Source organism: Heterocephalus glaber, unplaced genomic scaffold (assembly GCF_053883595.1).
Source record: "Heterocephalus glaber isolate CG9 unplaced genomic scaffold, H.glaber_assembly_v1.0 deba00000470, whole genome shotgun sequence".
NCBI lineage: Eukaryota > Metazoa > Chordata > Mammalia > Rodentia > Bathyergidae > Heterocephalus > Heterocephalus glaber.
Genome location: NW_028258145.1, coordinates 16,838,984 through 16,853,730, shown reverse-complemented (window position 1 = coordinate 16,853,730; position 14,747 = coordinate 16,838,984). Strand labels below are relative to the sequence as shown.

The 14,747-nt window shown below is 42.1% G+C and overlaps 2 protein-coding genes across 14 annotated transcripts in view; one reads left to right on the top strand and one right to left on the bottom strand.

Annotated features, from left to right (window-relative positions):
* The window catches only part of Immt (inner membrane mitochondrial protein), a 43,066-nt gene extending 40,493 nt beyond the window's left edge, over window positions 1-2,573 (bottom strand). For 7 of the 12 annotated variants that reach the window (XM_004844581.4, XM_087204270.1, XM_004844582.4 and 4 more), the window contains exon 1: window positions 2,421-2,572. In XM_004844581.4, the coding sequence (XP_004844638.1) occupies window positions 2,421-2,465 (45 nt within the window). In that variant the 5' untranslated portion in view covers window positions 2,466-2,572. Of the gene's footprint in view, window positions 1-2,420 lie in introns of all 12 variants that reach the window. The other 5 variants (XM_004844584.4, XM_087204268.1, XM_087204272.1 and 2 more) reach the window with 1 other exon arrangement.
* Window positions 1,902-13,166, top strand: Mrpl35 (mitochondrial ribosomal protein L35). Of its 2 annotated transcripts, XM_087204278.1 has the most exons (4): window positions 5,547-5,689; window positions 9,321-9,510; window positions 10,770-10,914; window positions 12,799-13,166. In XM_087204278.1, the coding sequence occupies exons 1-4, from the start codon at window positions 5,647-5,649 to the stop codon at window positions 12,985-12,987; spliced, it is 567 nt and encodes a 188-aa protein (XP_087060404.1). In that variant the 5' UTR covers window positions 5,547-5,646; the 3' UTR covers window positions 12,988-13,166. The 2 variants fall into 2 exon arrangements, with proteins under 2 accessions (XP_087060403.1, XP_087060404.1); XM_087204277.1 differs by lacking the exons at window positions 5,547-5,689; window positions 10,770-10,914; window positions 12,799-13,166 and adding an exon at window positions 1,902-2,784 and having other exon boundaries at window positions 9,321-9,506.
* The last annotated feature ends 1,581 nt before the right edge of the window (window positions 13,167-14,747 follow it).

Genomic DNA, 14,747 nt, shown 5'->3' with positions numbered 1-14,747 from the left:
TCCCAATGTGATGAGATGTCCCTGAAGAGCATGACATGATATGTATTTTTTTAAAGACTTAATTAAAGCCAGGCATGGTGGTGCATGCCTGTAATTTCAGCACTTGAGAGGCTGAGGCAGGAGGATCACTCCAAGTTCAAGGCCAGCCTGAGCTACATAATGAATTCAAGGTCAGCCTGAACCTACATAGCAAGACCCTGTCTCAAAAAAAAAAACAAAAAAAAGACAATTATTCAGGCATGGTGGCACACATCTGTAATTCCAGTACTCTGGAGGCTGAGGCAGGAGGATTGTTGCAAGTTCAGGGCCATATGTGAGTTCAAGGTCAACCTGTACTAAATAAGCAAAACCCTGTCTCAAAAAACAAAAAAACCCACCCCCCCCAAAAAAAATCCCAAAGTAAATAACTAAATAAAAAGCATTTACTAACCACTATATAAACAATTGCCTTTGAAAAATAGTAAAGGCAGGAAAGATGTTTAAGAAGATGGAATCTGATGAAATGGAATAATCTGTGTAACTTAAATCAAACAAGAGGGCCGAGGATATAGCTCAGCAGTGCAGCGCCTGCCTAGCAAATGCAAGGCCCTGAGTTCGATTTGCAGTACCAAAAAAAGGAAAAATAAATACAATAAAACAAAATCAAAAAAGAATTTAGAAAATTCAAATACAAGCTGGGAAGATGCATACATCTAAACTCAGCACTGAGGCAAGAGGACTGCAAGTAAAAGGCCCTGTCAGCATAGGGTACACAGCAAGACCTTGTCTCAAAAAAAAAAGAAAAGAAAGACAAAACCAGAAATATAAGTACAAGGCTAAAAAGAGGCTAGAGAGTCATCTGGCTAGGGGCTAAATTCTGAGTTGATATAATCCTAGTTAAAAGTATATATAAAGATGACAAGGTATATTTAGAAGTAAAAAAGCAGACTCAGTAATAGATAATGAGAGAGATAAAGGATAAGTCAGGGTCTAAGATACTATATGAGAAAAGCCAAAAATGTAACAAGTTTTATGAAGCAGCAATATCAAATACTATAGAATGACTGGGATAGTGAGAACAGACCAATGTAGCATAATCACATTGATTAAGTCTTTTAAACCTTGGGTCTAGAGATCAAAGTCAGGGAAGAGATTCTGAAGTGAGAGACAAGCTCCTATAGCCTGCAAGAAAGCAACCATTTATGTTATGAATGATCTCTGAGGGCCTTATGGCAAGAAACTGCTGGCCACCTCAGGAAGCTGGGAGCAGTGGCTGGCAATAGCCGGCAATAAAACCAGTACTTCAATCCTACAGGAATTGCATGAGCTTGGACAAAAACCTTGATCTGCAAATGAAAACCACAGCATGGTTAATACTTCTGTTTGCAGCCTTGTGTAACTCTGAGCAGAGAACCTACACATGTATGTGTAGCCTTCTGCCCTACAGAAACTGTAAAATAATCGATGGGCACTGTTTTAAGCTCCTAAATGTGTGGTATTCATTACACAGCAATAGAAAACCAGTATGGGTCCCATTTTCCTATGGAAGAGGCTGATTCTCCTACCCTAGCAATGAATAGAGAAGCAAACTTGAAAAAAAATGCTTCTCGAGTCACTATTTGTTTTGCAATACAACACTGCCAAAATACAAATTTTCTTAAAATCATGAGCAATGTAAAATAGGTTTATTGTCAATTTTAGAAAGTTACTTTGACAGTTATGCAAGACTAAAACAACAAAAAAATTAGGTGTCTAGATGCCTCTTTGAATGTCAGCCACAGTTGTCCCAGCGCCAGGAGACACTGATCCTCAGGCTAATCTCACAAATGAGCACAAGGTCATGACTTCTGTCCTGCTTCAAGTACCAGGAGTTTAAGCTCCATAAACGAAAACCATTTTTGCTTTTCAGAATTAAAATAGCGGAAAGGTGTTCTCAGTTACGAAAAGAAAATCTCTCCCAGTTAATTACAACCTTGACCCCTAAAACACGGACTGGATCTCAAGCAGTCCAGGCACCTCCTTATTGAAGATGCAACAAGCTGCGGCTACGCGTCCTGCTGGGAACTGTAGTTCTCCCGCTACGACCTTCACCATTGGAAACTCATCACGCGCCCAACCGGCGGCTCGGAGGACAGCAGGCAGGATTGGTGCTTGCCGCGGGCAGCGCGGTGCTGACTGGATGACAAGTCTCCGAGGCCGCGCCTCCCGCCCCGCGCCGCCTCCCTACTACCTCTCCACACCCCAGCCCGCTTCAGCAGTAACCCTCAAGTCATCCCAGCCCAGCGAACTCCGGAGTGGGCAGCTTCCCTGGCCCTCCCCGGGCCCTTCCGACATATGCCCCTGGCCCCCGGGCCTAGACAGCGCCAAAGCCTTCCCCATTTTCCTTGGCCGTCCCGAGACAGCTTTCTTCCTGCGCTCTCTCCGGGAGCCCCCGCGCTCACCTGGGCTGCAGCGGCCACGCCCGACAACTGACAGGCCCGTAGCATCTCGACAGAATGGACAGCGCCGGTGGTGTACGCGGGAACTGCCGCGGCCGGCGCAAATGAAGGAGGACGTGCGTGCGTGGGTGCGTACCCCCGTCCGTACAGCTTCTGCGCCGGGCGTACCGGAAGGGCAGCCAACGCCACTGCGCACGCGCGGCCTCCATCTCTCGCCCAGACCCGGCCTCACTGAGAAAGTGGGCCCCGCCCGCCCAGGCTGTAGAAACCCAAGTCCGAGACCATTGGTCAGAAGGAGGCAGAAGGGCGGACTCTTTTCCCGGGTTGCTCCCGGCTCTCCGTCCTTGCTCGGAATTCGGGTTACTAGGTGAGCTGGAAAAAAAGAATGTGGGCTTTGATCACACACAAAAACCCACGTGACTGTTAGAAGAATCAAAGCAAAAACATGTTGACCGGGCTGGGGATTTGGCTCAATGGTTCCGCCGCCTGCTTCGCAAGCTCAAGGTCCCGAGTTCGATCCCCGGTTGCAAAAAAAAAAAAAAAAAAAAGTCACCCGTATCTGTCAGCTGGATATTTCGTAGGAGGAGTCGACTGGGACAAGTTAGAGACGTCTGCGCGTTTCCTTTGAAGACTTCTTTTCCGGGGGATTTACCCTTATTGGAACAATGGAGGGACCGTTGTGCGGATCGATCATTCCTGTGTCTAGTAATGTCAGCATGGTTAGGAAGCCAGATTTTCTGGCTCCACAACTTCTACGCCTCCAGACTATACCACATGCTTTCTCCGTTTTTATTTTAGAAAAAAACGTGGCCGCAATTTGTGGCATAGCTTGAAAGATAGGGAAAGCTATGCAGAAACACTCTTCAAAGTATTCCACTTTTAACATTAAATACTAAACATGTATTACTATGACATGTAAACTCCAGTATAAATACTTTTAGTATCGTATCACAATATAAGAGACCAGATAAGTTGTACGTTGTCTATGGTGTTTGCAAAGTATTTTCAAGTCCTAATTAGGTAATTTATCTCATTGTACTATTCTCTCTAGATGTTGATCGCACTACCATTCTCATTTGCAAAATAGAGAAATAGATTTGAAAATCTAAAATCAGATAGGTATGTTGGTATATATATATATATGTGTGTGTGTCCTATGCTTTTCATTGTTTTAGTAATAACATGATACTCTATTTCATATCTTTCCCGTCTACCAGCCTCCAAAGCAGTCTCCCGTGTTCTTTAGTAATTTTAGCAATCTGACCCTATCCCTGCCACTGCTATCATATTGGGTGATATGCCTGTATCCTTGGACTTCTCAATGCCAGTGAGCACTCTTATTCTTCTACAGCCAGGTACCGTCACAGCCGCATTTTGGACCCGACTATTCCTCATTATTTCTTCTCTTTCTTTCTCTTTTGTTCTGGGGATTGAACTCAGGACCTTGTGCTTGCCAGGCAGCTGCAGTGCCACTGAGCTAAATTCCTGAGCCTCTTTTCTTTTTTTTAAACAGGGTCTTGCTAAGTTGCCCAGGCTGGCCTTGAAGTTGCCACTCCTCCTGCCTCAACCTGCTTCAGCCTGCGTCACTCTCTCATGTAACTGGAATTATGGGGTGTGGTGGGGGAGAGCACTACCAGCCCTCCTCTCCTTAGTTTTGATTCTTCTAAAGAATCTTTTTCAGTCTTGTCTTTTTTTTTTTGTACAGAGGATTGAACTCGGGTTCTTGAGCTTGCGCAACAGGTGGCAAAACCACTGAGCTAAATCCCCGGCCAGTCTTGTCTTAATAAGTTCTGTATTTATCTTCCTAAGTGTGAACTCCTGCTGTGGTGATGCACACCTGTAATCCCAGCACTTGGAAGGCTGAGGCAGGAGGATGGCAAGTTCGAAGTCAGTTTGGATTACATAGTGGGACCTTGTCTCAACACCCCTCCCAAAAGTGTTTGATCCTTACCCATTTCAGCTACTAAATAAATGTTGTATATTGTAATTCATGGACTATCTCTAGGTAGTTCTTACAGAGGAGATTTTAGAATAGGATGGTACAGTGTTTTATTGTTTTTCCCTGTTAAAATGAACATCAGAAAAAGTGTGTTCGAGGGCTGGGGATTTAGCTCAGTGGTTCTGCCGCCTGCCTCAACAGTGCAAGGTCCTGAGTTCAATCCCTGGTACAAAAAAAGAAAAAGTATGTGTGATTACTAATTTTCAGGAATAAAATAAAGAATGTAGAATAATTCATACAGAGTTGAGGTTCTGCCCTACGAAATGAGGGCTATTAGTTTTTTAAAAAACCAATGGGGCTAGGAGTATAGCTCAATAGTAGAGTACATGCTTAGCACACATAAGGCCCTTGAGTCAATCCCCAATACCAGAAAAACAATATGTAAAAAATGTCTGTGGAGTGTGTGTGTGGCATCCTTAGGCTATTGCCATTCATTTGATTATCGTTGGCATGCAGGTTTTTTTCCAGTGTTTTTGGCTGGATGTGGTGGCGTACGCCTGTAATCCCAGTGCTCAGGAGGCTGGGGCAGAAGGATCGCCGTGAGTTCAAGGCCAGCCTGGGCTACACAGTATGTTCAAGGCTAGTCTGAATTACACAGCGAAACCTTGTCTCAAAGAAACAGCAAAACAACAGGATTTTTAATATTACTGCTATTTTTCCCATTCATTTATCCTAGTATCTTCCAGTTTTTTAAAGGATAATCAATATTATTCTCTGAAATGAGTAAGCACAAAAAAATATTTCGAATATATCGTGTAGTTTAAGTAGATCTTTCAAACACATGCTAACAAATTATTTGAGAAGCCAGACGCTTGCAATACCAACTATTCAGGAGGCTGAGGCACAAGGATTGCTTGAGCCCAGGAGTTCTAGGCCAGTTTGGGAAACTTACCGAGACACCCCTCCCCAGAAGAGCGGGGCTTGTGATGCATTTCTGTAATCAATCCGGGTTATTTGCGAGGCTGGGGCAGGAGGATTATCCCCGCCCCCGCCCCCCCCCCGCCCCGGCCGTCCCCTACCCCTCATATATATTCTATATATTTAGGACTCTGGGCAGTTGCTTGGCAGTAGCGTAGGACAGAACCTGACGCACGCCTAGTAGACATTCAATAAGGATTGACTTGACCACGCCTTTATCCCGCCCCCGACTCTGCCCCGGTTGCTTTTTCTTCATTCTTTTGCTCTGGAGCTTTTAAACCCCAGGCGGCCACCGTAGGTGATTGTAGCAAAATGGCGTCCTTTGTGTTAGGGAGAGCTGTGAGAGCCGCCTCAGGTCAGTGAAGAGCAACGTGGTCCATTTATGCCTTCACAGGGCGGAAAACTGGTGTGGGGTGGAGTGTTTACTCTGGAGGTTAACAGGAAAAATAGAATCTTTCGGGGAGGGGCCAAAGATTGCTTCTAATTTTCTTTGTGTCAATGTGGCTGGCAGCACGCACTCGTACCCATGCTGGTCTGTGTCTCACGTTCTCGGCTTCTTTATGAGCTCCTCCTCTAGCAAACAGCCCAGAGAGACTGGGGTGAAGGGGATGAGGAAGGCCCAAAAAGCGGCACCTTTCTGATGTACAAATTAGAGCCCGCCACTTAACGACCCTTGACCTTGAAAGTCATTTAATTTATCTGTATTTTAGATTCTACAGCCGTAAAGTGGACATAATATCGCCTATCTGGGCATTAAATGAGCTCAGACGCGAAAAGTATCTTGCGTAGTGCCTGGGACACAGTAAGCTTGAGAGTCCTGACTAATTTGTAACTACAGCGTTCAGTAAAATGGGGAGCATAAGGTTTCTTAATTGGGAGATACAGGGGTGAAAGCAGGACTTGTTGCAAAAGTTAAAAATCATTCAGTGTGTTGGCCGGGGATTTAGCTCAGTGCTTCCGCCGCTTGCCTCGCAAGTGCAAGGACCCGAGTTCGATCCCCAGTACCAAAAATCATTCAGTGTGGTAGGATGATAAGCTACTTTAACATAAAAAGTTAGGATAAAAAATAAGATCAAGAAGAAAAAATATAAACTTTCTAAGTGTTAGAGAAGAGCTTTTATATGTGGGATATTTTTTGTGTGCACAAAACATAATACCTATAAAGAAAAATTCATATAATGTGTATGAATGGTTGAACAACTGGAAAGCAAACCTGTGTAGTTAAAACCCAGGTCAAGACAAGCCCCTTCTCCACTCTCAAAATTCCCTTCTTCCCCAAAATGTGAACACTATTCTCATTTTTTATAATTATCAGCTTGCTCTTTTTCCTGTAGTAGCCTTAGCATCTGTATGTATACCCTTTAATAACATTGTTTTGCCTAGCTTTGAGCTTTACATGAATGGAATTGTTCAGTATGTGTTCTTGTGCCTGGCTTTTACTTTATGAGATTTATTCAGTTTGCATGTACCTCTAATGCTTTTTCATTGCCATAATATAAGCTTTTATGTGCCCATTCTATAATTCTCCATTCTAATGATAGACATGTGGGTGTATCCAGTTTGGGGGTCATTAGGTACAAAGCTGATTGACCTTGTGTCCTGGTGCATGAGTGCAAGAGTGTTTCTAAGGAGTGTGTGTGTAAAGTAAAACTAACTGGAATTGCTGGGTCAAAGAATATGTGTATATTCAGCAGTGCTTGATATTCCCAAAGTTTTCCAAAGTGATGTGCTTATTTAGTTGCCCAACACTTGGGAAGAAAAAGAAACTAAATTGGTTCTTTTAAAAAAACTGACTTTTTTTTTTTTTTTGGTACCAGGGATCGAACTCAGGACCTTTCAAGGCAGGCAGGTGGCAGAACCACTGAGCTACATCTGGCCAAGAAACTGACTCTTAAGGGCTGGGGATATAGCTCAGCTGAGCACCGCCTGCCTGGCAAGTGCAAGGCCCTGAGTTTGATTCCCAGTACCAAAAAAAAAGAAAAAAGAAACTGACCCTTAGTTGACTATTTTCCTGTGAATTTATTAATCTCTGTTCTAACCTCTTTTTTTCTGCACATGAGCCTGTAGTTTACTCATTTGTATGTTCCGTACTATTTGCTCAGTTCACTCAGGATGTTTTCTAAGAATTTCTGAGAGGTTTTATATTTTAACAAGAGCCAGTGACCTGTGAAAATTGGAATATTTTCTTGTCTACAATCCTTCTCTTTAGTTCACTTATTATTTCAAAGATCTGCTTTGTAATCACATCTGAAAATCTTTTGAGTTCTTTGAAATATAAATTATTTATACCCAGATACTTGAATTCCAGCATTAAGTAGAGAATTTGATTTCCGACGGCCGATATTAAGGACTCTCATCGATTTTTCTGAATCTTGGATTCAGAATGCTACCCTTTCAGTTTGAAGATTATTGTCTTTAATGGATAATAGAAAAGCAAAGTCGCTGTCTTCATCTGCTACCTGCTAACACACAGTCATGTGTTGCATGACACTTCAGTTGAGGAAGGACCACATATATGACTGTGGCTGTTAACAAATAGCCCTGTGCATGTAGTAGACTGTACTGTTTCGGTTTGTGCAAGTATACTCTTAAGCTTCCACACAGTGATGAAATCACTTGCTGCTGCTGGTCTCAAACATACTTCATATTAAGTGTTGCATGCCTGTGCCATGTTTGCTAGGCATTCCTCAGCTCTTTATCTGCTGTTAAGGTTTATTAAATGTTTTCTCTATGCCAAGTACTCTTCCAAGCACTTTATGTTTCATCTCATTTTGCTGTCTATAATTAACCAAACTTGAATTTGAGGAAACTGGGGCACAGGGAGGTTAAATAAATTGCCTGTGGACAAACTGCTAGTGTAGAGGTAGAGTATGAACCTAAACAGTGTGATTCAAACCCTGCCCCTCACGTCAGCACCACACTGTCCAGGTTGGTCAGTGAAATGAATGCAGTGGACAGTAGTCCTGCCTGCTGATCAGACTCAGATGCAGCTTTTTTAAAAATCCAACTTCACTGAGGTAGAATTTACATGCTATAGAGTTCACTTTATGTGTACAGTGCAAGAGATGCAGCCGTCATCACATTCCAGTTTTAGGACATTTCAATCTTGTGGAATTTTTTTAACGTGTACATTCTTGAGTCCCACACTGTACTCAGAATCACTCACAGAACTCTGACTCCACTCGGATGTTCTGACTTGCACAGTGGCACAGCAGGAAGGATGGATAAAAAGGACCACATCTAGTCCACACATCCCTACCTTCCACCTGCCCCTTCTCATATCCCACTGCTGCTTCCTGGGCATCTCTGCTATAGTCAGGGAAGCAATGTGTAGCCTCTGTCCCCTGCCCCACACACTCGAGAGTGTCAGCCCCTCAACCAGTGATGGCAAACCTTTTAGAGCTTCGATAACTTTTTAGAGCAATGATAACAAACAGCCCACTGCAACACACACTGTAGGTTCACCACCACAGCCCTAGATGTTTGTTAATGTTGCTCATCCTCTCCAGTATGTGTTCCTCCTCCTTGAAGGGCCTGTTCATATTCAAGAATAGAACTCAAGTGCCTCTTCTGTTGTCTTCATGTATCCTTCTCTTGCTCTTCTGTTCCCTTTCCAAGAAGGGCTTGTACTTTCAGGTCTCTGACCTGCCACTGCACTGAGTATAAGATCTGGGGATGAGAATTTATATATGCATACCTTGTCCCCTAGTACTGGATATAGAGCCAGAATGCATCAGACTGCATTTTGATGGTAGTTGTATAATCCCTAAATATCCTAAAAGTCATTGAATTGAACCACATAAAATGGGTAATTTTATGGAATGTAAGCAATACCTCAATAAAGTTGGTGGAAAGCTCTAAAGGTAAGTCTGATGCTCAAGACATTTTAATTATGTTTAATACTTGCTTTGATCCATTAATTTTAGATGTCAGTGCATATTTTGGAATATCATACTAAATATATGTTTTTCTCTATGTCTTTACAGGAATCTTATGGCCTGTGAATATTTTGGCATCTTCAGCCTATCGAAACAATACCAAGAATGCCTGTCTCCATTCTGCACTGTTCACTGGACATTTTAGTCTTACTCACATACCAGTTGTTTCTTCTGCTCCCAGACTTGTCACATCTGTCAGAAATCTGACATATGGATATACTGGAATGATCCTTAATAGGTAGAGTTCATTTCAGTGAACATGATGCTTAGACAAAATTTTAAAATATTCATACCTGAGCTGAGGATACAGCTCAGCGGTAGAGCACTTGCCTAACATTCATGAGGCTCTGGGTTTGATCCCCAGCATTGAAATAGAATAGAATAGAAAAAATATTTATGCCAAGTGTGTTGATTTACACCTATAATCCTAGCACTTGGGAGGCTGAGGCAAAAGGATCCCAAATTTAAGGAAATCCTGGGCTATTTAGCAAGTTCAAGGCCAGCCTGGATTACTTAGGAAGAGCCTATCTAAAAAAACTATAAATAAGTAAGGAAATAAAATATTCATGCCTACAAGACAAGACATCTTAGAAGGTGATAATACTCTTTGCCTGCCTGGCAGGTTGTTATACAGCCTTTGTCTACCTGCAGTGGTAGGCTGTCTGAGTGGGAGAGTATGAGTGACATCCGTGTACCTAGATGCCAGTAGTAGGAACTGCCAAACAGAACTTTGTTCTTTTTTTTTTTTCCTTTTGCAGTACTGGGGATGGAACCCAGGGTGTTGTGCCTGGTAGGCAAGTACTCTGCCACTGAGCTACACCCCCAGCCCCAGAGTACGCTTCTGTTGTTGTGTACGTGGTTTCCTCAGTGGAAGCTGTCAGGCAAAGTGAAGAGTGGACAGGATGCTCAGCTTCCAAGGCTGGGCTGTGTGTGGTCTCTGTTCTGTCAGCAAACATTCAGTTAAGCACCCCCAGGTGCCCAGCACTATACGCAGCAGAAAAGACAGACAAACATAGAAATCAGGTGATTAAAACAGAGTAGGGTAAATTCATAGGGATGGGGGCTGGGTTTTGTTTGGTTATTTATATTTTGATGCTGGGCATTGAACGTAGGTCTTTGTGCATGTTTGAACACACTCTACCACTGGGCTAGACCACCAGGAGGGGTAGATTTTAGAATGCTTGCAGTTGGTGGTAGCTGCCATTCCTATTTACACATAGCATCTTTGAATGTTTGAAGCAGTATTTTATATATATTTATAGTTTTTTGTTGTTGTTGTTGTTTTTTTTGGTACCAGGGATCAAACTTGGGACCTTCCGCTTTCGAGGCAGGCAGTGGCACCACTGAGCTAAATCCCCACCCTGAAGCAGTATTATATATTAAAAGTTACCTGCATTCCAGTGGAGCAGCCTTACTCATTTCTGAGTACTGTGTAGAAATAGGTTTTATCCTTTAATCAGTCTGACTGCTGGTTAAAATTTTTATGATCTATTTCAGAGTGACTCCCTTGCTTCCCAGCGTCCTGATGGTGCCTGTCAGAACTCTAACGTACTGCAGCACACGAAAAGGCAAGAGAAAGACTGTGAAAGCTGTTATCTATCGGTTTCTTCGACTTCATTCTGGCCTTTGGCTGAGGAGAAGGGTGAGTTTTCATACTGTTACCTAATTGAAAAAGCACTGTGAACAGGAGATTAAAATGCAGCAGGAGCTGGGCAGTGTGGCATAAGCCAGAAATCCCAGCTATTCAGGAGGCTGAAGCAGGAGGATTGCAAAGTCAAGGCCAGCCTGGGCAACTTAGTGACATCCTGTCTATAGCTGAGCAGTAGAGTGCTTCCTTAGCATGTGCAGGGACCTGGGTTTAATCCCCAGTACCCAGTAGTTTTTTATTAAAATATAAAAATAAAAAGGAAAATACAGTAGAAATCAGTGAGCCTGTTCATGGTATGTCTTCCCCTTGTCTTACCAGTACAGTAGTTCTTACAGCTGTGCATAATTACCAGCTTAATAGGCATCTCTTTGTGTAAGTGACTCCATATTTAAAAAGCATATAAGCGGGGTGTGGTAGAGCATGCTTGTAAGTCCAGCACTCTCAGAGGCTGAGGCAGGAGGATTGGCCAGCTTGGGCAACTTAGTGAGACCCTGTCTGAAAAAAATAAAAAAGGGCTGGACTATAGCTTGATGGTAGAATATCCCTGGATTCAGTCCCCAGTGTTGCCAGAAAAAAAAAAATCCTGTAAGCATTCATAACACAAAGTATTACAATAGCAGAAATCTTCACTCTTAAGACAGGTTCACTCACTCACTTTCTGCAAGATTGAAAGGAGTATTGCCTGTCATATAAATAATCCTCAGCCCTCCATTGAAATGGCACTGTGTTGTTTCCTACACCGGTCAACAGCAGTTGAACTGAAGTTGTAATTGTATTTTGTGAATTTTTTTGACCATTAAAAGTATACCCTTCACAGGGCTGGGGATTTAGCTCAGTGGTGCTGCCACCTGCCTTGCAAGTGCAAGGTCCCGAGTTCGATCCCCGGTACAAAAAAAAAAGAAATACACCCTTCCCTTTGGTATCATACCATTTGTTTCCAGGTCCTTGTCTGGTCCTAGATAAAATGGGTAGTTTTCTTTACCTTCCTTTCCATGTCTCTAGGGCCCTAGAACTCCCATGTTACTCATACTTCCCAATTATTATACCTTGCCCCAGCTTAGTGGCCCCAAAAGTATACTCAAGTGCTCGGATAACAGGCATGGGCCACCACACCTAGCTGGAACTAAGAGCTCTTAGTTTCTAATCTCACCTCCCTTGTATTTTACCATGTAGTTTTAGCCAAGCATTCACTAAGGTGCCACCTAAGGTCTCTTCTAGTTTTAATGGGCTATGATTAAACTTGTTATATTTTTCTTTCAAAATAAATTCTTCAAAATTAATAATCGTGGGTGTATATGGAAGTTCTGGGTTAATTAAATGGGTTAACTCTTCCTTCACAACTCCTGCTAATAGTTTTACTATATTCACTACTCCTTAGAAAAGTATTTCCTATAAATATTGGTCCATATTTTGCAAAAAGAATCCAGTGAAGCCATATATTTGAGAACTGTACTCCTCAGCCCTTGTAATACTCAGACCCTTAATAAGAACATGAATGTTACCACCCTTGCTGTTGCTTTCCTGACCATCTTCCACCTTGGGAGAGAAAGTAAATGTACGGCTGGGTCATCTGTAAAATGAGAATAGTGCTGTGGAAGATTGCTGAAGAGATAATGCATATACAATTAGCTATGCTAATTATAGCATTATCTTTTACTTCACTAACCAGATTTATTTAGTTTTATTTTCCAAAATATTAAATTATCTCAATATTTCTTTTTCAAACTATACATGCTTTCTTTACTCACACCCCATTGAGATGTTTCCAAAGTCTTGTTTTTGCTCCCATTTGAGCCTGTAAACCATGAGTTGTGACAATAATCTGTTGTTTCCTACATAATATAATGTTCTAAATGTCTTTGTAATATTATCTCACAGTCTGGTTATAAGAAAAAATTATGGAAAAAGACAGCTGCAAGAAAAAGACGCTTGAGGGAAATGGTGTTCTGCAATAAAACCCAGAGTAAACTCTTAGATAAAATGACGACATCCTTCTGGAAGAGGCGAAACTGGTATGTTGATGATCCTTATCAGAAATATCACGATCGAACAAACCTGAAAGTATAGATCAGAAGTTTTTAATTGTTACTGAATCTGTATCTTTGTATACATGATGTCTTTGCAAAAATGACATGTAAAAACTTAATGTAAGTTTTACCATCTGATATGTAAAGATAGAGTACAAATGTGCAATTTATGAGAGTTTTAACTGAACAGATTAAACATTCCCATATTTGGTTAAGGAACTAGACGTTTAAAATTGTGCATTATTTTTAACAAATGGTAATGGCTTCACTAGATGTTCCAATTAGGCTTATTTAGAAATCTCAAATAAGGAGAAACATGAAAAGACACAAGTTAGCTCAAACAATGTGACAATGTAGTATTACATATGTGCCTGGGAACTCAGGGACCAGCTCCCCAGGTTTCCTCCCACCCAGAACTCACCCCAGGCCTCAGGAAGAGCAGAATTGGATGGTGCTCCTCAGCAAGAGATCAGAGATCTTTAGGCTCAGATTCTGCCATGATGTGACTCCATTCTCTTACATCATCGACTCTCCTACTCACCAGCCTCTAATTCACAGCTTTTGTTTACATACAGTTTCTGTTCCATCATAACAGGTTTGCCTTACACCTTTGAGGTTCTTTTCTACATCATGACCCACAGCTCCTGTCTCCTCTCTTGAAGCAGCAAGAGTCTAACTGGGCCACCTTCCATTTTTACCCTGGGTGCTACCATCCAGTGTAGGTGTTGGCTGTTCTTAGGTCAGGAACCCACGCTGGCCCACTTTGTTGTGTTAACAGATTTGTGGGCAGCACAAAATAGTTCTGTGAGCAGTTTTGCTTAGAGGTGAGCATGGGCTAGCAACACACTTAGCATCCAGTATACTAATTCACCGTGCTCATGACAATTTTCATTTAGTTGATTGGAGCAAGATTTTTTTATAGAAGAGTAAATGAAATAGTCTTTCAGTATGCCCTTTATTGACACAGAAGAGGCTAAGTGAAGATAGTCAAGTTTTGAAGCTACTGTATTTCTTAAATGTTAGTGTATCTGTTTGAGATTTCCTATTTTCATTTGTAAGGATAGACTTTTTCCAAATTTTCCAAAAATGCGCTGTAGAAACTAAAGGGGAAAAGTAATTTCAGTCATTTTAGAAATGATGCAAGAGTTCAGCATTGTTTATTTGAAGAGAGGCAGTAATACTTATAGTCCAAGGCAGTGGTTCTCAGCTGTCCCATCAGAATCATCTGGGAAAGCAGAAGCACTTTGCCTAGTTGAAAACCATTGCTAAACAGAACTATGAGTGGATTACTGTTTTAAGTTGTTTAATATAATAGTTGGTAGTGGTGAGATGAAGTTCCTCTATTGTTAGTAGAATAGATACCAAATTGAAATTCTATGGCTTACCAAGCCAGAAACATTAGGGAATTCTTGAAAGCAATGTGTGTTCATTAAATGGAGAAGGGGTAGTAATTGAATGTTCTAAAATCAGGGCCAAGTACATGTCTGTTAATGAGACCAACAAATACAGAATGGCATGTGATTTGAGATAAGGTAGGAGCCTGACAGATGGAGTGGCACTCTGTTTTGGTGAGTTTTCCTTTTTTCACACTTCTGCGATGGCAGAAGCCACCACTTCTAAGGCTCTTGCACTTCTCCCTACCTGCCGCTTCTGCTCTCCAGCACACCTCTGGTGGTGGGATGCACTCATGTCTGCAGAAGCTGAGGAGGAGGACACTTTCCCACAAGGTCTCTGTTACAGGGGCCGTAGAGCACCTTGGTTTCTCTTGTAGGCCAGGGACAGACAGGGTAGAGATGAGGG